The sequence below is a fragment of the Denticeps clupeoides genome, chromosome 4, assembly GCF_900700375.1.
Source record: "Denticeps clupeoides chromosome 4, fDenClu1.1, whole genome shotgun sequence".
In the NCBI taxonomy this organism is placed as follows: Eukaryota; Metazoa; Chordata; class Actinopteri; order Clupeiformes; family Denticipitidae; genus Denticeps; species Denticeps clupeoides.
In genome coordinates, this window is record NC_041710.1 from 33821592 (window position 1) to 33843938 (window position 22347).

The 22347-nt window shown below is 42.0% G+C and overlaps 3 protein-coding genes across 6 annotated transcripts; 1 reads left to right on the forward strand and 2 right to left on the reverse strand.

Annotated features, from left to right (window-relative positions):
• Positions 1-201: 201 nt before the first annotated feature.
• On the reverse strand, positions 202-12410 carry zdbf2 (zinc finger, DBF-type containing 2). Of its 4 annotated transcripts, XM_028975571.1 has the most exons (6): positions 12263-12410; positions 11559-11761; positions 11422-11467; positions 11120-11219; positions 10846-10973; positions 202-2851 (listed from the first exon to the last, which is right to left on the reverse strand). In XM_028975571.1, exons 2-6 carry the CDS (start codon positions 11593-11595, stop codon positions 430-432), a joined length of 2733 nt encoding a protein of 910 aa, XP_028831404.1. In that variant the 5' UTR covers positions 11596-11761; positions 12263-12410; the 3' UTR covers positions 202-429. The 4 variants fall into 4 exon arrangements, with proteins under 4 accessions (XP_028831404.1, XP_028831405.1, XP_028831407.1 ...); XM_028975572.1 differs by lacking the exon at positions 12263-12410 and having other exon boundaries at positions 11559-12250; XM_028975574.1 differs by lacking the exons at positions 11120-11219; positions 11422-11467; positions 11559-11761; positions 12263-12410 and adding an exon at positions 4129-4294 and having other exon boundaries at positions 10846-10944.
• A 39-nt stretch (positions 12411-12449) lies between these two features.
• eef1b2 (eukaryotic translation elongation factor 1 beta 2) lies at positions 12450-14283 on the reverse strand. Its single transcript, XM_028975583.1, has 6 exons — positions 14129-14283; positions 13654-13776; positions 13337-13466; positions 13087-13153; positions 12841-12966; positions 12450-12657 (listed from the first exon to the last, which is right to left on the reverse strand). The coding sequence occupies exons 1-6, from the start codon at positions 14206-14208 to the stop codon at positions 12503-12505; spliced, it is 681 nt and encodes a 226-aa protein (XP_028831416.1). The 5' UTR covers positions 14209-14283; the 3' UTR covers positions 12450-12502.
• A 413-nt stretch (positions 14284-14696) lies between these two features.
• ndufs1 (NADH:ubiquinone oxidoreductase core subunit S1) lies at positions 14697-21956 on the forward strand. The gene is made up of 19 exons (XM_028975582.1): positions 14697-14801; positions 15819-15901; positions 16021-16112; positions 16213-16320; positions 16414-16490; positions 16588-16669; positions 16750-16880; positions 16961-17146; positions 17305-17439; positions 17877-17991; positions 18280-18425; positions 18672-18800; positions 18887-19016; positions 20012-20172; positions 20569-20723; positions 20831-21006; positions 21094-21228; positions 21347-21419; positions 21574-21956. Exons 2-19 carry the CDS (start codon positions 15823-15825, stop codon positions 21663-21665), a joined length of 2202 nt encoding a protein of 733 aa, XP_028831415.1. The 5' UTR covers positions 14697-14801; positions 15819-15822; the 3' UTR covers positions 21666-21956.
• Positions 21957-22347: the final 391 nt, after the last annotated feature.

Here is a 22347-nt window from a genome sequence, read left to right on the forward strand (position 1 = left end):
TGTAGTAATGTGTTGTAGAATTCAAGAAATGGCAATGACCATGATAAGAATGACAGACTCCATGCCTCACTTAAGCCATAGCATTTCCACTAGATAACATCAATTCACTGACAATCTCATGTTTTTCATTTGTTAAAGAGTTTACCACGAACCTGTAGTACTCACACATTTTGTGTGAGGTGGACAGTTAACAAAGGGCACTTTAATAAATTATTTTTAATGCACAATAATTAAGACAGTTAAATAGACAAATAATCAATTTCCAAAAATATCCATTAGAAACTTAAAAAATACCCTGAATGCTTAAAAAATTCAAATACTCAAATCCAACTGTGCAAAATTGTACAACATTACACAGAAAGAGGACTGTTTCAATTCAAGATTTGCCCTTTCAGCATGAAAATAAGAGAAAACATCCAGCCGGAGATGCTAAGTCAGATTCCCAGTGGAAGCTGCCCTCTCTCGAGTGCTTCTTCTTTGGGAGCCCACTTGTCTGGATGCTGCCAGGCCTCGAGAGGAGCTCCTAGTGGAAGTCTTGCCCCTGGGAGACGTTTTACCTTCAGTGGCCTTCCGAGGAAGGGGCCTGCGTTGTACCGAATTTCCAGCCTTTACCTTGGGCCTCAGTTTGGATGTGACTGTTCTTGTCCTGTTTGGGGGGACAGATGATTTTATGGCTGACACAAAGGGCTTCTCCTTCACCTTCTCTCCAGGCGTGGAACGTCTGGGGCGTCCTCTGACGCCCGGGGCACCTGTTTTTTCTGAAACGGGGCCAGTTGAGGCGACCTGGGAACTGCTGGTACATGAGGTAGCACGTGCCCTGGAACTGCCGGTGTACGAGGGCGTGGGAGTCAAGGCACCCAGAACGAATCGCGTGCTGCTAGACAACGATGACCTGCTAAACAGAGCCCTGTGGCTCCCAGAGACAGAAGAACCCGGTTCTGAGGGGCCTACACTGTCCAGGCAGGAGCCTGAGGTCGAGGCACAAAGGTCAGCCATGCTGCTGCCAGCACGCGCTCGCTGCACTCCCCAGGACTCCCACCCGTGCTCGAAGCCCTGCTTCTCTTTGTTAATGTCTGGACTGAGGCTGCGGAAAAGCTGGCGAACAAAGGGTTTGGGGCTTGGGGTCGCTGAAGTCCCCTTTGGTGGGGTCTTGAGGATTCTGTTGGTGAGGGGGTCATAGTATTTCAATGGGGTCTTTTTGTATTTATATTTCAGCGTGCAGTCGTTGTCACAGGACTTCCTTTTTCGGCCCACTTTCCTGGTGGGAGTTGACTTGGAAGTACTCTGTGCTGGATCTGGGGAGGACAGGACATAAACCACAGTTTTGGGTTGAATGGGACTCATGATCTTGCCATAGGAGGCTGGCAGCTTCAGAGCACAAAGTCTTGTCTTCATGTCAGGGGTCTTTTCTAAATGCAGGTCCTGGCAGGTTTCAAGTTTCCCTGGAGGTGCGCTGGCCTCATCTGACATTTTCTGCCTGATCACAGGGCAAAACAGTGGTGCTGTTTGGGTTGCATGACTCACCTTCACTACCTGGCATCGAGAGGCAAGCCGATACAAGTGCCCCTTCGGTCGCTGTTTCTGTGGAAGCTCCAGACAATGGACATTGTCCTCAGTGTAGTCGAGGAGGGGCAGGAACTCCTTGAGTTTACACCCTTTGCTCTTGGCCTTTTTCTCATGGCCCTTCCTGTGCCGTTTTCTCTGATGTCTGCCAAACTTTGCTAGAGACTCGCTGTCAAAATAGCAAAGGAAGTGGCCTTCACGGAACTCCTTAACCATTGAGTTGACCTTCAAGTCATCCTCATGCATCACCTGCATCCATGTCTTTCCCACAAAGGACTGTGGGATATGAGGCAGGTCAGGCAGCACCTCATCATTTGTGTTATTGACATGTCCACTGCAAGAATGTTCAGAGGACCTCATCTGTGGACCTGCTCCTTGGTCTGCACCCTCCCCCTCCTGTGAATTATTCAGAGCTGTGTCTAACTGAGATTTATACATTTGGTCTTCAACGTTGATGTGTACCTGCATAAGGCATGCTAAGTTCTTATCTTGTGTCTTAGCCACACCTAGAGATACCTGTATTGTGTCATCCCACCCTGCAGAGCCCCCTGAGTCACTTAAAGAATGCAGACTCAGCTGGAAGCTGCTCTCATCCAACAGCTTGAAGTGCTCTGAACTTGCCCCATGGCAATGCCTCTCAATCACATCCTCAATCACATCCCTTATCTGGTCAGAGAGCTCAGAGTCAGTCTGGTCTTTGTGCCGTGTTGTCCAAGACTGTAGCGCTTGAGTCCACTGACTTTTCTCCACTGACCTTCCATGGGACCTGTTTGTCGAAATGGGTGAATCATGGGAGGTGGGGCTGTGCCTGTTGGTCTTCATGTGAGCTTTTCGATGCTGGAACTGCAAAATGTTCTGCTCCCTGGTGTCTGGGGAGCTCAGGCTACCAGGGTTTTTGTGTTTTGGTGTCCCCCTGGGCTGTGCAGGGAATGTGTTGAGTTTTGTATGGGGGTTGGGGGTGAAGGCAGAACTGCCACTAGTCCTGTGCAAAAAACCTTGTGTGGGAGGCTTGGGTGGAGAAGACATGTACTGCTTTGTGTTGTCCAAGGCAGGCTGGGTGCTTGTTGCTGCACAAATATCCATGGATGAGGGGGCAACTACGTCTGGATGCCTTTTCAAAGCCAACCCAGTGTCCTCTGCGAAATGTAGTGACTCATCATCTGAGCTTGGCATTTCTTCACGTGTCCCTACAGACCTTCCATCATCCCTTGAGCCACAATAAACTTCTGACAGTTCCTCACGTGGGACCAGTGGGGTGCTTAGAGAGGGCAGGTCAGCATGGGTCGGCCTGTGGAGGCAGACAAACATGGATCACAAAGTTTGAATCACTAAACACAGGACTGTAAAACCAGGGGTGAAAAGTAATGAATTACATTTACGCACGTTACTGTAATTGAGTAGTTTTTGTGAGTAATGAAATAGGTCATTTTACTATTGCTAAAGTACATTTTTATCCAAGTATTTTACTTATTTAAATTGGAAAACCCAGCCGTTACAGAGTGAAAAGTGAATTTGCATTTAAAAAAATCCACGTTCATGTGTGCCATTTTTCTCAGACTGAGAACAGCAGTGCCTCACTATGAAACAAGGCATTTCCTCTGGGTCCTAGTGTCGGTCAATTACCAGCCAACCAAAAAAAAAAGAAGAAATGGCCTACACAAACATTGTATCTGGGCAAAATGCAACACAGCAACCAATCTTATTCCAAAATGGATTAAATGCATTATAGACCCTAATTGGCTCATTGGGACCCTCAAAGCAGCAGAAAGCAGCAGTTATTTTAAACATTCCCTAAATTCGTGCCTGGAGACAACACTGTCTCGGAGGTCTACAGAAAATTCCTTTGACTTCATGCTTGGATTGTGCTCTGACATAAACTGTCAACTGTGGGACCTTGCATAGACAGGTGGGTCTCTTTCCAAAGAAACATCTCAAGGATGATCAGGGGAATTGTATGTGCTTTTTGCCTTTGTATTACTAACATTACATCGCTCAAACTGAACAAGAGCTTTACAGTCAAATACTGTATGTTATGTTTGCTATAGAAATAGCAAAAATCACATTTTGTTAATAAGAAATTGTTGAATGTTTTCATAGTTTTGAATACTTTGATTATGGCTTTATTTTTATGGGGTGGTCTGAACATTTGTACATTTATACCACATAAAAACAGAATAAAAACATCTAGTGCTGTATTGGATTTTTGACTTTTATACATTACTCAAAGTAAATTCCAAATTGGGTAATGTTTTTACTTTTACTCAAGTAGATTGAGGTACTTTTACTTGAGTAGAATTTGAGCAATGTAAAGATAATTTTACTTAATTACATTCCACCTCTGTGTAAAACACAACTTCACAGTGCATTAAATCAGCAATGAATTCATCCTATCCAATCAGCTGTCTTGCTGCAGAAAGTTAATTACTGGCCTACTTACTAATTACTGACTGACAAGGTAAAGGAAGTAAAAAAACTAAACTTGTGGCGCTTTTAAACTTGCTACCTTTAAAATGCTACCTGGTGAGTGGAGATGACACCAAAAAGTAACATACTTTTTGAACAGACCTCTGAGACAGGATTGTCTCCAGGAACAAATCTGTGGTTACAGAAACATTTCTGCTGCCATCATTTGTAAGTGGAAAATTTTCAAAATGACTCTTCCTTGAGCTGGGGGAGAAGGGCCTTAGTCAGGGAGGTGACCAACAACCCAATGGTCACTCTGTCAGGTCTTCTGTGGACAGAGAAGAACCTTTTAGAAGAACAACCATCTCTACAGCAATTCACCAATCAGGCCTATATGGTAGAGTGGCCAGACGAAAGCCACTCCTTAGTAAAAGGCACATGGCAGCTCCCCTGTAGTTTGCCAAAAGATGTTTTTCAACTGGAGGAACTGGGAGACTAGTCAGCATAGAGGGAAAGACAACTGCAGTAATGTACAGAGACCTCATGGATGAAAACCTGCTCCAGAGCGCTCTTGAACTTAGATTGGGGTGATGATTCATCTTTGATTCATCTTCATCTTTTAGTGGGACAACGACCATAAACACATGGCCAAGATATGAAAGGAGTGGCCTCAGGACAACTTTGTGAATGTCATTGAGTGGTTCAACCAGAGACCAGTCTGGAATCTGATTGAACATCTCTGGAGAGATGGCTGTACAGACACTTCCCATCCAACCTGATGAAGTTTGAGAGGTGCTGCAAAGAGGAATGGGCCAAACTGGCTAAGGATAGATGTGCCAAGCTTGTGGCATCATATTTAAAAAGACAGTAATTGCTGCCAATGGTGCATTGCTTAATACATTGTCAAACACATTGAATACTTATGTTCATGATATCTCTCAATTTTTGTTATTTTTGAATACATTTGCCAAAAGATCAAGTAAGTTTTTTTATGTTGTCATTATTGTTGTGTGTAGAGTTTTGAAGGAACAAATGCATTTCATAAATTTTTGAATAAGGCTGTTAACATAACAAAATGTGGAACGACAGGCCTAGTTCTTCTGCTATATGCAGGGATAAGCAGCATTGAAAGATAGTTAGAAATTCCCAGGTGTGGAAAGGGAACTGCAATGTATGCATTCTTAATGTTTGAGTAAGCATGATGTATTGTGGTTTGGCCCTGGTAGCACATTTCACATAACACATGAATTCTGGTATTACAGTTTTCAAGCATGCCTAATACCTAATTAAAATCTCCAGCTATGATGTAGATGTTTGTTTACAATAAACTGCAGGTGGACTAGCACTATGGTAACATATGTATAACATTGTGATATGAGACTGCAATACAGAAATATTTCTATTTGAGATTTACTCTTAAACCTTCTGTAGTGACTGCATGGAAAAGCAGAAATTAAAAGCAAATCCCTAATATTAGCTCTATATCCCATTGCCAATCATGTGAATGTACACTATACAGTGGCAAGAGAAAGAATATAAGTTGAACGATAAGTTGTTCAAGGTTTTTATCAATAAAGACATGAAAGACCAGACCAGTATGTTAATATTTCATGCACATTGTAGGCCGTTGACTTAGAGGAATATCTGATCATATTTTATGACTAAATAAATTCAGAAAACCATAAAGTGACAGAAGGGTTCACTTTTTCTTGCCATTTTATTGCCAAATGTATTGGAATGCCCCTCCAAATCATGGAATTCTGTCAATTCCATGGTCACATGGATATAAAATAATGTATGCAGACTGCACCTACAGATATTAGTGAAAGAATGGCTCTCTGTGAGGAGCTCAGTGAATTCCAACATAGCACCATGGTAAGAGGCCTGTGTAATAAGTCAATTCATGAAATTGAATACCATACCAGCCCAATCTCGAAAGCTAAAAAGGGTCGGGCTTGGTTAGTACTTGGATGGGAAACTGCCCGGGAACCAGGTGCTGTAAGCTTTAACTGGGGAAGTGGTGGCCTAGTTGTTAAGGAAGCGGCCATGTAATCACATTTACATTTACAGCATTTATCAGAACCCCTTATCCAGAGCGACTTACAATCAGTAGTTAAAGGGACAGTCCCCCCTGGAGCAACTTAGGGTTAAGTGTCTTGCTCAGCGACACAATGGTAGTAAGTGGGATTTGAACCTGGGTCTTCTCAGCGAGGCATCCGCTGGGTCCTACAGTCCACCGGCTCTAGTCATTGGCGACTCTATAGTTAGAAATGTGAGGATACCGGCACCAGCGAATAAAACTCTGTGTTTTCCTGGAGCCAGAGTGCCCGACATCCGCGCAAATTTAAAAGCGCTGGCAAAAAATAACCGCAGGTACTCCAGTATAGCGATTCACGTCGGCGCTAACGACGTCCGGCTACGCCAGTCGGAAATAACTAAAGATAATTTTATAGATATGCTTGAACTGGCTAAAACAATGTCGGATAAAGTAACCTGCTCTGGCCCATTACCGCAGTTTCAGCGTAGCGACGAGACCTGTAGCAGGCTCCTCGATATAAATCGCTGGTTGTCGGAGTGGTGTCCAAAAAATAAAGTGAGCTTTATTAATAACTGGCCAATATTTAGGGGGAATCCTGGTCTTTTTGGGCGAGACGGCATCCACCCCAACTGGGCAGGTGCCACTCAGTTGTCTAAAAATTTGGCTCATAGTCTTAGAACCAAAAAACAAAACTGACTCGCCAGAGCCGAGACCAGGCAGCAGACAGACCGGCTAAACCGAGCGTCTGCCATTTGCGTAGAGTCACCACCCAGCGTGTATACTATTGACACTGTGTCTTTACCTCGCTCTATTAAAACAAGAGACTCTACAAGAAACATTAATAATAAAACTCATAAATATGCTGACACTGTGTCTGTTCCACGGGTTGGGCGGGGTGTCTGTTTCAGCAACTTACTACCCGTTACTATCACTCCTTCTGAACGTACCACCAGCACCCCCGGTATAAGTATAGGATTATTAAATGTTAGATCTCTCACACCTAAAACGCTCATTGTCAATGAAATGATTACAGATCAGGGGTTCGATGTACTGTGCCTGACCGAAACTTGGTTAAAACAAAACGAATTTGTAGCATTGAACGAGTCTAGTCCTCCTGGATACAGCAACCTCGCTTAACTGGAAGAGGAGGTGGCGTCACAGTAATTTATAAGGATAACCTCGGTATTACTCATAAACCCGGACAGGGTTTAATTCTTTTGAGATTCTACATACCAATATAACTCATGTAGTCTCACAAAATAAAAATCCTAAATTAATTCCATTGATTATTATTTATAGACCCCCTGGACCTTATTCTGAGTTTCTTAGTGAATTTACAGATTTTGTCTCCAACTTAGTTGTATCTGTGGATAAAGCCCTAATTGTTGGCGACTTTAAAATCCACTGTGATAAATTAGAAGACTCACTAAGAACAGCATTCCTGTCTTTATTAGACTCAGTTGGAGTTAACCAACATATAACAGGACCTACTCACGAAGGTGGTCACACGCTCGATCTTGTGTTGACTTTCGGTTTAAATATAGAAGATATAGTTACTCTTCCGCAATCTGAAATGATCTCAGATAATTTCCTCATCGCTTTTAAAATATGTCTCAGACACAACAAACTCAATCCCCCTCGTTACAAACGGACAATTACATCAAGTACGGCACAGAGGTTTATTAATACCTTACCAGATTTATCAACGCTGATAAACTCACCGTCAGACCCCGCTGAACTTGACCAAGCGACCAAATGTCTAGAATTAACACTGCGTAGTACGTTAGATATAGTCGCTCCCCTCAAAAGGAAGATAGTAAGAGATAAAAACTTAATTCCTTGGTATAATGATCACACACGCTCGCTTAAGAAGACCGCCCGGAAATTAGAACGCAAATGGCGTCAAAGTAAATTAAACATATTCCGAATAGCTTGGAAGGAGAGCCTACTTAACTATAAGAAGGCTCTTAGCACGGCTCGATCAACATATCTGTCCTCGTTAATAGACAAAAACAAAAATAATCCAGGATTCCTGTTTAAAACTATTGCCAAACTAACCAGGAATACGACAGAAACGGATACTACCACTCAATATCATCATAGTAGCAATGATTTTATGAATTTCTTTAATACTAAAATTGTCGCGAATAGAGAGAAGATTAAAAGCACAACAAATAGCTCCGCCGATATTTCCATGGAAAATAATCTTCTAATAGACGACCACCGATTAGAACGATTCAACCCTATTAAAGAGCATGAATTAATCAAATTAATCTCGTTGTCAAATCAATGTACACTTTGGATCCGATTCCAACAAGGTTCCTTAAGCAAATAGCACCCAATATCATAAATTCTATCCTCAAAATTGTTAACTCGTCGCTTAGCACCGGCCACGTACCAAGTTCGTTCAAGGTAGCAGTCATTAGACCCCTGATTAAAAAGCCGGATCTTGATCGCAGTCAGCTTTCAAATTATAGACCGATATTCAACCTTCCGTTCATATCGTAGCCCAGCAGCTGAGCGCATACCTAGACAGTAACAACATCCATGAAGTATATCAATCAGGATTTAGACCCCATCATAGCACTGAGACAGCGCTGGTTAAAGTGGTTAATGACCTGCTGTTGGCCTCTGATCAGGGATGCATCTCGCTGCTTGTCCTGCTTGATCTGAGTGCAGCGTTTGACACTATTGATCACGCTATTCTCCTTGCTAGGTTAGAGAATGTTATTGGGATTAAGGGAATAGCCCTTGAATGGTTCAGATCATATTTGACCAACCGATATCAGTTTGTGGACATCAATGGTGTTTCATCTTCACACAGTAAAGTACAGTTTGGTGTTCCACAAGGTTCTGTCCTAGGTCCTTTTTTCTCTATACATGTTACCTTTAGGCGACGTCATCCGCAAACACGGTATTAGCTTTCATTGCTACGCTGACGACACACAGCTGTATCTGTCAGCATTGCCAGATCAGAGGCAGCAGCTGAACAATATAGAGAATTGTCTGAAGGACATTAGACAGTGGATGCTCACCAACTTTCTCCTGTTAAACCCTGACAAGACAGAAGGGCTTGTACTTGGGCCTCAAGCAGCCAGGCATAAACTGGCTGACTACACAATAACCCTGGATAGCCTTTCTATCTCACCGAGTATTGAAGTGAAGGATCTAGGTGTCATCATTGATGCAGGTCTCTCATTCAATTCGCACGTAGATAATGTCACTAGGATAGCATTCTTTCACCTTAGAAATATTGCGAAAATAAGAAATATCATTTCAATGCATGATGCAGAAAAGTTGGTCCATGCATTTATTACATCAAGGTTAGATTACTGCAATGCATTATTGTCTGGATGCTCTAGTAGGTGCATGAGTAAACTCCAGCTAGTACAGAATGCTGCAGCCAGAGTTCTAACCAGAACCAGGAAATTTGACCACATCACCCCAGTCTTACAATTACTGCACTGGTTACCCATCACATTTAGGATTGACTACAAAATCCTACTTTTAACCTATAAAGCTCTAAATGGTCTCGCCCCACAGTACCTGAGTGAAGTTTTGGTTCTTTACGAACCACCACGCCCCCTTCGATCAATGGGTGCGGGGTCACTACTGGTACCAAAGGTGCAGAAGGTCACAGCTGGGAGCAGATCCTTCTCCTATAGAGCTCCGCAGTTGTGGAACAGCTTGCCTGTCAGTGTCCGGGACTCAGTCAAAGTCTCAGTGTTTAAATCCAATCTCAAAACCTATCCGTTTTCTCTGGCTTTTTGCTAAAGTCCTAGACCCTCATTTCATTTCATCTTGACGCAGTGTCAATTATAAAGTCCAGTTTATCACAGAGTCCCCCTGTTAGACACAGACAAAGTTCAATTCACTCTAGTTAGGCTGTCCTAGTTAGGGTACCGGGCCACTGTAGCACCAATATACCACTATAACCACATATCTCAGTATCGGTCGTACAGTGCAACCGTCTGCCGCTGCTTCTGTTTGTTTTTCTCCGAGACACGGAATCAAGCACCCAGACTACTGCCAGACCCCAGTGAAGAGACCAGCAAATAAATCCTGGTTCCTGACAACTGCTTAACAAGGACATACCATGAAACAAACCAGAGGGTCACCACAGCCACCACCACCGTTACAACTACAGCTATAGGGATCTTCAAATGGACCATTATGGACACGTAATCTAGACCATGACACTGACTACATCCTGGACTTCTCCAACCCTACAACTGTAGGACTTATTATTATATCATCCCCAACCCTGCACTGACACCATTTGCAGGCTCACTCTACCCTGGAAGGGGGTCCCTCTCTGTATCACTCCTTCCCAAGGTTTCTTCCTTTCTTTTTTTCTCTCTCCTAGAGTTTTTTTGTGTGGAGTTTTTCCTTGTGTGCAGAAGGGTCAAGTGTTGGGGGTGTCAACTGTAGGGCCTGTCAAAGCCCATTGAGACATACTGTATGTGATTTTGGGCTATATAAGAAATAAATGTTGTTGTTGTTGTTGTTCTGTTTCACAGGCGAGTGTGTTACCCACTAGGCTACTACCACCCATAATCAGGAGGTTGCCGTTTCGAATCCTGATCCACCAAGGTGTCACTGAGCAAAGCAATGTCCCCACACACTGCTCCCTGGGTGCCTGTCATGGCTGCCCACGGCTCACTAAGGGTGATGGGTTAAAAGCAGAGGACACATTTTGTTGTGTGCACTGTGTGCTGTGCTCTTCAAAAAGGAATGTCTAACAAAAGAGAAATAAATCTTTAAAAAAAAACTTAACATGAGTGTTCTGCTCTACAAAGCTAGAAAGTATACATACACTCCATAATTAGTGACACACCAACCTTGTGTCATTGTAGTTATGAGGGTGGTGGTGCAGGACATCCTGGAGGAACCTTTCCATCAGACTCTTCGAGGCCACGGTGCTTCGAGCTGCCCTCACCACCTCCTGATGTCTGGAGCTCTGGACATGCTAAAGCAAGAGCAGATAAATGACACAGCCGGTCACTATGTTGGAAATGCTGACAGAGATAAAGCATATAATATAAATGTATCAAATTAAAGATTGGAAGTGTAAACTAGGATCGGGACATGCAGCTTGAAATTGAAGACAGGTACCTGTTCCACACAAGTGTACAAAATCTGACAGCAGCTACAGAAGCCCTGTCTCTGACAGGCCATGTTGGAGGTTCCAGGGAGAGTATCCCTCTCACTTTCCCTAAAAAGGAAATATCTTCAGTTTTTGCTCAAATAATATAAAATGTTTGCTCAAATAAATAAAAATTATTTAAACGGACCACTGTTATGATTGGAATTATGTACCTTATGGAATTGACATCATTACAATATCTCATAACACGTGTTAGGTTACTAATACTATCAGAATGTGTTGTGATGGGTTGATAAGTGTAATTTGTCACCTGCAGCCTTGGCTTTGCTTGCTTGGGATTTCAATCTGTACATTGTCTGCAGAAGAATGACAAAAGCAGACCTCAGTTCAGGTGGCGCGTTCAAGAACTCTAATGAAGTGTCTTTACAGTGTTTTACTGTGTTTTACCTCGTGACGAGGGGCCAGGCTGTTCCTGGAGTGGCATTATCTTTACTGGAAGCTAACAAAGCAAGATCATGGCAAGCTTATAGTTCATACTCTATAGGGCGAAAATGAATATAGCTACAGAATGAGCCCATAGACTGAACTCCCGGTGGTACGATTGGTCAGCAGACAGGCTGATCACATAACCGCATGCTGCCGAGGCGCGTCTGGAAAGAGAGAAGATGGAAATGTTACACCGCGACTGTGGGCATGATTTTTATTCACCTCGGCATGACCGTATAACTAGTTGGACTATTCCAACGTGTATTAAGTGCGCCATTAAAGCTGTGCGTAAATAAGACTGAATAAAGAACGTTTCCCCTACGCGTACTTTATACGCACTGATTGGCTAAGACTGTGCAGCTCAGCTGGGCCTGCTAATATTACCAAGATAATGGAGGTTGATTACGGACACCACGCGATGAGCAGGGCAACACGAACATTTATGACTCGTTATACACTACTTGCTTTATAAAGACAGGAGAGCAAAGCATGCACAAAGTAGTTTTTGTGACTTAGCAGAGTAGCTAGCAACCTTCTCTGGCTGCGCTATGCAATCCGGTTACTAGTTAAAAATAAATAATAAATCTCGTGAAATCAGTCTGCAAACCATAGTTACTGAAATGGCTCGGTCGGATCCGTAAGAAGGGACTTTGAACAGCAGTCACCTGTTTGTTGACGTCCATGTCTTATCGGCATCCGTATTTTACCGAGCTCTTCCCGTAGTTGGAGGTAATGGGTTGCGGGGCGAGCGCATCCCTGGCGGCACAGCGGAGAACTGCAGCCGCCAAAAACTATGTACATAATAACAAAGGTTTTTGCTTATAAAAAGGAATAATAAATAACGAGACAGACTCAATGGTTGAAGTGCATTTTATTGCATGTTAGCAATCATTTGCTTTGGGGCTTTAAATTTTGTTGAAAGCAGCAACATCCACAGACTGTACATAATCTTCAAATGCTGTGATTAGCTCCTCAAGCTGGTCAGTTCCAACTTTGTCATCTTCAACCACGCAGGCAATCTGCAGTTTCTTTATACCATAGCCAACAGGGACCAGCTTGGCTGAGGGAAAGAGGGAGAAAAAAAAAAAAAAATAAAAAATTAAGGCCAGTTTCTGCACAATCAATGCAAAGAAATCAAAATGAAGCATGTCAGAACTGATCAATATTAAAAAGTTAACGTAAATGTGCTTTCCACCATAGCCAAGCTGACTTGAAGGAATAACTAAGGAAAGGGCATTCTTACACTGTCCCCAGACCAGACCATCTAACTGGACAGAGCGCACACTCTCCTCCATTTTAACCATGTCTGTTTCATCATCCCACGGCTTAACGTCCAACAGAATAGATGACTTTGCGATTAATGCAGGCTCTGCACAGAGAACACAAAAGTGAAAAACCAAACACTGTAAAAGAGAAGCACTTAAATAGATTTAAAATACAGATTTTTAGCAATGCCCAAATATTCTATTCTGGGAAGGGGTGGACATACTTTTGGCCTTCTTAGCATTGTAGGCTGCAAGCCTCTCCTCCTTAATTTTCTTTGCCTCCTCACTTTCCTGCAAAGGGAGAAGTGTCATTAAAGCCACTCAAACACTAGAACCACATCAGAAATAACAATTACTGGAAAATCAGATAAAGTATTAAGTCAATCACAACATCAGTCGAAAGATGGTGAAAAAAAATCATCACATGACCAGTTAGAGCATATAGGCAAAAGTGTAGCTGGCTGCTAGACAAACCTCCTCCTCATCAGAGCCGAAAAGATCAATGTCGTCATCATCATCATCAGCTGCGTCTCCACCAGCACTTGTGGTGTCCTCCACACCGGCAGGACCATACTGACCCAGCGCCTTCTTCACTCCAGGAAGGCTGAAATGACAGGTTTCACTGAGAGCCAAAACTATAGTAAAAGGTAGCAAGAGTTAAAGCTCCAGTCCAACGGATCAGTAAAAATGAGTGTGCATCACACAATCAGGCGAAAGATGGTGATAGAAATTCATCATAATGCTGGGAAATGATCACATGACTGAGAACTGAGACAGGTACAGTAACATACCTGCCTTTTTCCTTCTGGTAGGACTTGATGTGGTTATACCAACGGAGAGCATGGCACAGACTGGACGAAGGGGCAGCTGAAAGGGCCTCGAACACGGAAATATCGGCCTGAGACGGCACATACCTGCAGAAAAAAAAAAAAAAAGACTGGACCACGACACGCGCATAGTATTATAGCGTAAATGATGGAAAAAGGGGAGGTTGTTCTAGGGAGAAAATATGCATGTGCATTATTCAGGCCCCGAAACTAGTACTACACGACGCCGCGCGCCATCCTTCGGGCATTAATAAAAAGTCGTTTATTCATCTTTAATTACCGAAGACTTTAATTATAGCTGTAAATGACGCTCTAAATGGCCAAAACGAGAAAGCAAGGATGCGTGCGTGAAGGGTGCTAGCTAACATTAGCCTATTGGATACCGTAGCGGTAACGCTGCTTATTTAATGGCCATTAGGTAGGAAGTAGGCGCACCAACCCTTCGATATAACTTCTGTCCGCCAGAAAGTCGTTGAGAACTTTCAGGCCCGCCGGGGACTTCAGGTCACCGAAACCCATTGTTAACCGTGCGTTGAGTCGCGGGAAGGGCCAAGGACCGGAGAAGGAGCGCAAAGAAGCCTTTATACTGCTGACGACACCCTGCGCGGCTCCTCCTCCCGTCTTGGAACGCCTTTTAAAAACAAACGTTTCATTCCCATAATCTCTGCATCTGGAATAAAATCACACGCAACGAATGCTGAATTATCTTCAAGACACCCTGTAGCATATTTAGATCAAACATTAAACTTTGAATTAGTTTTTAGTTAATTGATCGCTTTAAATATATGTTTTTATACAGTCACGCAAGTCGTCTCCTGTAAAATAGTAGGATGGAGAAACTACGAATTAACGCAAATGTTTATTTAAAATATTGTACACATATGTAGTATTAAGACGTCATGTTTTGTTTATAATAAATCACCATATACAAATGAAACACAGATGATGAAATATTTGTCGTTGACAGATATGTTTGGGCTTTGTCTATTTTTGCAGCGTTGCAGCGCATTCTCCGTTTCCGGTGTCTTTGCGACAGTGGCTTTACGACACTGCCGAAAGTGAATGCCATAACTCCACCGCTGTTCTGGTCTAGAAGGCCAAATAGCGACAAGGTAAGAATATTCTTTAGCCTGTATTTCGTTGAGGATTTGTGTTTCTTTCCTATGTTATTCCGCGTCGCGATTGTTTGTTTTCTTGTATTTAATTGTGTGTTCGTCGAGACTTGAACGCGTTGTTCCTTCTGTCCTTGAGAGGCTGTGGCGTTTATCCTCTTATCTCAGCTGTATGCGCAGATGACAACGAGCTGTATACTTATAGTTTTTGTTTACATAGCCAAACAATTACATTTCAGCCCATCAGTTCCTTAGAATTAATAACATGTTATGGCTTTTGGCTATATTCTTGTTGTTCAACTGTGTCAAACAAGCCATTTTTATTAATAAAACTACACATTCCCGGTCTGAATGTGGAATGAAGATGCGTGAGCAGTTTTCGGAATATTTAACTTTGCCAGATGTCCTGTGTGTTTTTAAACTGCTCGGAATATAGCTGCCAAATCGCGTACATTCTTCACTCGCGTAGAATTTGTGACTGGTAAAAGTAATGACTCAACATCTTTAAATTGAAGTGTAAAGTTAATGTGAAAAGGTACAGTAAAAGTAGCCTTGCGAAGGTCAACTATTCTCATATCACATGAACACAGTTGTAAAGGATACGTTTGCTCATGTTGAATACATCAATTAGCTGTGATTTATAGAATGCAAGCATAGGTAAAGAAAGTGGAAAGTAGAGATTATCTCTATACACTTATGTACATTCTTACATATATATATATTATTTATAAACAGTATAGATCTACAATTTGAACAATAACATTTACACACATCCTTGCACATTGTACTTGAGAGACACCATGTACCGGATCGTGCATCAAATTCCTTGTATGTGCTTGCACATACTTTGCCAATAAACACAATTCTGATTCTGAAAAGAATGACAGACACCCCGTTAGCACATGAAACCACTTCTCGGCCAAACACATCACAGTGAAACTGCTGTCTATCATAATTTGCAAAGACTGGTTCACCAGTGCTGATCCAGTCATACATTTTCTTTTTTGCTGCCTACAGTGTCATGTTGCGTTTGCCAGCTGTCAGTCGTGCGCTAGTGGGAGTATCCCAGTCCAAGTCTTGCCTGGCTCCCTCCAGCAGTGGTAATTCATCTGCTCTACTTTCTTCTTTTTTTTTTAACCAAACCTGGCAGTATTGAGTACAATTGTAATGTGTAATGTATGATTTGCTTTCTTTTCATTCTTTTTTTTTTCTCTTGCAGTTCGCTTATCTATCCGTGCATCTAGTAATTTAGTAGAGGTGTTTGTGGATGGAAAGCCAGTGATGGTAGAGCCTGGCACTACAGTGCTTCAGGTAATCTCTTTTGCCAGTATTGAAGTCATCATTGTCATTTGATGAATCTGTTCATTCACTCATTATATTTTTCTGCTTCTTATTGGGCATCTATGTGCAGGCCTGTGAGAAAGTTGGAGCGCAGATTCCCAGATTCTGTTACCATGACCGTCTGTCTGTTGCTGGGAATTGCCGTATGTGCCTGGTGGAAATTGAGAGAGCACCAAAGGCAATTGCTATGATTCACTTACCAATACTGTAGAAACCTAGTTAATCAGGGTTTTGAACAAATATTTTTTTCTTTGTTTTTTTTCCCCAACAGCCTGTAGCTGCATGTGCTATGCCAGTTATGAAGGGGTGGAACATTCTGACAAACTCTGAGAAAACGCGTAAGGCCAGGTAAAACAGTCATTAGTATGTTCACTTGAACCTTGCTAGGCTCAATACAGGGAATTGTGTGACTTGGAGCTTTTTTGTTTTCTTTCTATCTTGACAGAGAGGGTGTCATGGAGTTTCTTCTTTCCAATCATCCTCTGGACTGTCCAATCTGTGATCAGGGAGGGGAGTGTGATCTGCAGGTTGGAGAATGTTTCAGACTACATCTGTAATACAGTGGCTCCTGCTGCTTGCTGTATTTACATCAGTTTATCTCTGTCAGGACCAGTCGTTGATGTTTGGGGCAGACAGGAGCCGCTTCACCGAGGGGAAGAGGGCAGTAGAGGACAAGAATATCGGTCCCCTCATCAAAACAATCATGACTCGCTGCATTCAGTGTACACGCTGTGTCCGGTCAGTGTCCAGATCATGTCCTTTATAAGGACATTCTTCATTAATTTTTTTTCTTCATTCATCCTCATTTTTTTGGCCAGATTTGCTAGTGAAATTGCTGGTGTGGAGGACCTGGGTACTACCGGAAGAGGGAATGACATGCAAATTGGCACTTATGTTGAGAAGATGTTCATGTCAGAGTTGTCAGGAAATGTGATTGACATCTGTCCTGTGGGTGCACTCACTTCCAAACCGTATGCCTTTACTTCAAGGCCTTGGGAAACGAGGTACATTTTTCCCCATTTTGTTGTATAGTTTACTGATACAACTTTTATAATCTTGTAATATTAAATGTTGAGCAATTGAACAAAAGTTTACAGTGTCAAAAAAAAGAAGATGAGAAGAACAGAATTTGTTATTTGCTATATATATTTGCTTATTCTAGAAAAACCGAATCTGTAGATGTGCTGGATGCAATGGGTAGTAATATTGTAGTGAGCACCAGGGGAGGAGAGGTAATGAGGATTCTGCCCCGACTCAATGAGGACGTTAACGAGGAGTGGATCTCTGACAAAACCAGGTGAGCTCAGATAAACAGGTTGTCTTTGCTTTTGCAATATGGATTTGCAGTCTTGCTGAGGTTTACACTCTACAGCACAGTCATTTTCTAATTCATAACTCCTGTTTCTTTACTGATGAAAGACTTTGTGAGGATGAAATTATGTTAATATGTAAATACATGTTCAATCATCTGCTGTTTTTAATCCATGGCAATCCATGGTATTGGCATTAGTTAGAGGATGGCCAGTTAGAACTAAGGAACTGGCCACCTAATCAATCATGTTATTGTATGAGATATTGACTGATGAGAATTGCAAATGACATTGGAACCCCTGGTACTGCATAAACATTACATTTGCTCTGTAATTGGTCACAGTTCACTAACAGTGTGTACCATGTTTTCTGAATGCTTCATTCTCTCAGTCACATTTACTGTTGCTTTCATTGTCACTGCAGGTTTGCATATGATGGGCTAAAGCGGCAGCGTCTAACCCAGCCGATGGTGAAATCTGCATCAGGTGACCTGGTTACTACATCCTGGGAGGATGCTCTCACCCGTGTGGCTGGAGTGGTAAACCTTTGTTTTATGCCCTGCTTATAATAAAATAACTGAAATAGGTCAGAGCTGTAGTAAATCAACAGTGAGCAGAATTGTCATGACAGTAAGAGGAAAAATAAATACGAAGATTTAAAATGTCTCCTGTTGGCCTACCACTGCTTTTTTTTTTTTGTGTGTGAAACAAGTCTCTTTTGAATCCACAAATTTAATTACAGTTTAATTTAATCCATTCAATGATGTGGTGCAACATATTTAACTGTTTTGAATGTATTCTTTTTTTGCTGTTTCTGAAAACCACAGCTCCAGGGGGCTCATGGGAGTGATGTGGCAGCCATCGCTGGAGGCTTGGCAGATGCTGAAGCTCTTATGGCCTTGAAGGACCTTCTCAACAAATTGAACAGTGACACACTTTGTACTGAGGAAGTCTTCCCCATGACTGGGGCTGGGTGAGTAGCCTGTGTGTGACAATAATGACTAAGAAACCATTGCTTCTTTTTTTTTTCTCAGTAAGAACTCTGGGTTTGTTAATGATGTCCTCTGCACAATTAACCGTTGGTTGAAAATGTGTAGCCAAGGAAAAAAAGTCCTTGATATTATGAAATTGTTCCTTACAAACAACACAATGCAGAATTCAGCCTGTGAAAATATCCCATCAGATCTACTTTTTGGTGTAAAGATTTTTGTTACTTTAGGACTGACTTGCGCTCCAACTACCTGCTAAATTCACGCATCACTGGCATTGAGGAGTGTGACCTGCTCCTGCTTATAGGAACCAACCCACGTTACGAGGCTCCACTTTTCAATGCCCGCATACGCAAGAGGTACTGCATTCTGAAACAGTGTAGCACACAAGTGCTGTACTAGAAATAATATTATTACAGATCTAATACTTATTTTTCTGTCTCAGTTGGCTGCATAATGAACTGCAGGTGGCACTAGTTGGCCATCAAGTGGACCTGAGTTACTCCTACAATCACCTGGGAGATTCCACACAGGTTCTTCAGGACATTGCGGCAGGAACACATCCCTACTGCCAGGTAAGTGTGTTTTGACTATTGTCTTTTGTTGGCCCCAGGACAGAAAAAGGCCCACAGGATGCTTACCTTACTTGCCTCTGTCTTTTACCCCACTACTGAAACTTATCTGCTTGTCTTAAGGTTAGTATGTCTTGGGCATATTGGCATAATTAACATTTTTAATAAGCATTGCAGCAATTTTATTAATTAAATTAAAGTGAAGTGATTGTCATAGTATCATTGTAAGGATACATAGCAGCACAGCACACGGTGCACACAGTGAAATTTGTCCTCTGCATTTAACCCATCACCCTGAGTGAGCAGTGGGCAGCCATGACAGGTGACAGGTGTGTGGGGACGGTGCTTTGCTCAGTGGCACCTTGGCGGATCGGGATTTGAACCGGCAACCTTCTGATTACAGGGCCACTTCCTTAACCGCTATATTTATTTATTAAATTAGCCATTCTGTTGTTCAACAGAACATAAGTAAAACAGGTCAAGTGTATAATGATACCTTGGCCTATGTACAAATTGCAGTACATTAGCTTGTAGCATGCACTATTTCTGTCTAGACTAACTAGACTGAAAATGTATTTCTCAGCAATTACTTTCACTTTTTAATATTTAGTTTTATAGCATAAAATGTGCAGGTTTTTGTGCATCCATTAGATTCCAATTGTATTTGTCTGCAAAAGGGAGGAGGAATTGTTGATTACAATTATTATTTATAATATTTAATTAGTTGAGTTAAATTTTTTTTATCAATGCTGTACAGGATACAGTTTCCAAAATGTACAACAGAGTTTACAATGTTCTTTTTTTTATACCAGATGATGATAATAACATTGCAGCAATGATGACAATGATGATGCACTTAGCTACTGACAACTGTAAATATATGAAATTTAGATTTTTTTTATAGATTATCTTATCACTACTAAACGGTGTATAAAACAAGTAATGCATACCTGGTGAATTATGGAACCAAGTGTGTCATTTTATTACCCTGTTATCAGGTTCTTGCCATGGCCAAGCGGCCTGTGGTGGTGGTTGGTAGTGCCACTCTTCAGCGGAGCGATGGTGCAGCCATCATGAAGGCCGTTTCCACCATTGCCCAGAATGCCCGAACCAGCAGTGGAGTGGAGGATGGTTGGAAGGTTCTAAATGTTCTGCACAGGTCTGTCCAGAAGAGCAAAAAGGATAGGGCTGATATAGGAGTTCTCATTATTTAAAAAAAATATATATATATATCTTTATAATGGTTTTGTATTAATTTTTTTAGCAATTCATTTTTTTGTATTAATTTTATACAAGATACGGATTTCCAAAAGTTTACCATGTAGGAAGACTACTGCTCATTGGCCTTATTGCAGAACTGATCTTCCTACTTGCTAAATATTTCTTTAGTTATTCTTGGGTTTTTTTTTTCACCGCAACAGTTGCCCTTATTTATTTTTTTAAAACAATATCATCCCATAACATTCCTCAACGCACCACCTAAATGATAAAGGGCATAAGTTTTCCTTGGATTCTACACTTGTACTGTGATCATTTTGTGTGTGTATTGTTTCAGGGTAGCTAGTCAGGTTGCAGCACTGGATTTGGGCTATAAACCAGGAGTGGAGGCCATAAGGAACAACTGTCCAAAAGTCGTATTTCTTCTGGGTGCTGATGCTGGCTGTATAACTCGACAGGACCTGCCCAAGGAGACCTTCATTATCTACCAGGGTAAAACAAACAGATTAGTATTTTTCTTCCCTGTGTTTCAGGCCATGTGGATATTGTTTTATTTATGATTCGTGAATTACATGCTAATAATTTTCTGTCCTTTGCAGGTCACCATGGAGATGTTGGTGCCCCAATGGCAGATGTTATCCTTCCTGGTGCAGCATATACAGAGAAGAAGGCCACCTATGTCAACACAGAGGGCCGTGCCCAACAGACCAGGGTGGCTGTTAGTCCACCTGGTCTAGCACGAGAGGATTGGAAGATAATCAGAGCAATCTCCGAGGTACCGACACTAGATACGAAATGATATGAGCAGCAAAAACATTACATGAATGGAATTTGCTCAGCTGTTTGTGTGTCTGTGTTGCAGCTGGCTGGTGTGTCTCTACCCTATGACAGCACTGATGAGGTGAGGCACAGGCTCGCAGAAGTGGCACCTAACCTTGTCCGCTACGATGATGTGGAGGAAGCAAACTACTTCAGACAAGCAAATGAACTGTCACAGGTTAAAAAAATATGCCTTGCAGCGTTGCTCAACACTCAACACAAGTTCCAGTTTCATGACCACTTATTTCTTATTATGATTTAAGTATCTATATCAATCCATGTTTTTCCTTTTTAAGACTGTGAATCAGGCCTTACTGGCAGACCCTCTCATCCCTCCCCAGCTCTCAGTGAAGGACTTCTACATGACTGGTGTGTACCCCCTACAAAAATTCTCACTTACGATATATACAATAAAAATATTTATAGCTATCCTCTAAATTGTTTCTATGCTGAGTATAAGCATGCATGTGGAAGGTGCGTGTGTTGCTATTTTTGTTGCTAGGTTTGTGTGTTTCGTCCACAGATTCTATCAGCAGGGCGTCGCAGACGATGGCGAAGTGTGTAAAGGCAGTGACCGAGGGAGCACAGGCTGTAGAGGAGCCAGCTATCTGTTAAAACACACATAGCTACACTCACACACACACCATCATGACACCGGTCAATCAAGCAATCTAAAAGTCACTTGTAGGAACTTCAGCTCTGTTCCATGTTCTTTTATTCTGCAGTTTCACTAAACCTGATTGAGTAGTGTGATCAATGAGTATTGATGTTTGTTTGCCCTTGCATTATATTTAAGTATATACATGATAAAGACATTGTAAAGACTGTGTTAAACTGTAGGCGAATAGCTTTGTAAAACAGGCTTATGCTACAGTGCAAATGAATAAATAATTTCAGCTGACCTTGTACAAGTGTGCTTGATACTCGATAGGTTTAGTTTTTTTTTTTCCTGCAAAATGCATTTCTTTCAATTCAAATTTGTGTTCAGTGAATACAAAAGTACAAAAGTACAAAAAAATTGTAATGACTGTATGTGTTTTCGAAAAGCATTTCCTATATGAGTTATATGAGGTGAGACCGGGATAAAGAGACGGACCTGTCAGTGAATGTTGGGGGGTGGTGGGGGTATACACCCAGCTTCGTTAAATACAACACGTTCAATAAAAGTTCAGGGACTCATTTTGTCATGAAATATGAAATTATTAGCGTTCACTGTTCGCGCGCGACTGTTCTGTCAAGGTACCGCATCGTTCCGGTGCCACATACCTAGCTACAAAGTTAATTTCCAATATGGTTG

What these genes read in the sequence shown, in the direction of transcription:
- zdbf2 (XM_028975571.1), bottom strand. Translation starts at nt 11,595, where the DNA reads ATGCCACTCCAGGAACAGCCTGGCCCCTCGTCACGAG. An exon ending in GCCTGGCCCCTCGTCACGAG is followed by an intron (nt 11,468 to 11,558) that starts GTAAAACACAGT and finishes ATTCTTCTGCAG; the next exon opens with ACAATGTACAGATTGAAATC. An exon ending in CATAACTACAATGACACAAG is followed by an intron (nt 2,852 to 10,845) that starts GTTGGTGTGTCA and finishes CTGCCTCCACAG; the next exon opens with GCCGACCCATGCTGACCTGC.
- eef1b2 (XM_028975583.1), bottom strand. Translation starts at nt 14,208, where the DNA reads ATGGGTTTCGGTGACCTGAAGTCCCCGGCGGGCCTGAAAGTTCTCAAC. An exon ending in TACCAGAAGGAAAAAGGCAG is followed by an intron (nt 13,467 to 13,653) that starts GTATGTTACTGT and finishes CTGTCATTTCAG; the next exon opens with CCTTCCTGGAGTGAAGAAGG. An exon ending in TGGTCTGGTCTGGGGACAGT is followed by an intron (nt 12,658 to 12,840) that starts GTAAGAATGCCC and finishes TCTTTCCCTCAG; the next exon opens with CCAAGCTGGTCCCTGTTGGC.
- ndufs1 (XM_028975582.1), top strand. Translation starts at nt 15,823, where the DNA reads ATGTTGCGTTTGCCAGCTGTCAGTCGTGCGCTAGTGGGAGTATCCCAG. An exon ending in AATGCCCGCATACGCAAGAG is followed by an intron (nt 18,801 to 18,886) that starts GTACTGCATTCT and finishes TTTCTGTCTCAG; the next exon opens with TTGGCTGCATAATGAACTGC. An exon ending in GACCTTCATTATCTACCAGG is followed by an intron (nt 20,724 to 20,830) that starts GTAAAACAAACA and finishes TGTCCTTTGCAG; the next exon opens with GTCACCATGGAGATGTTGGT.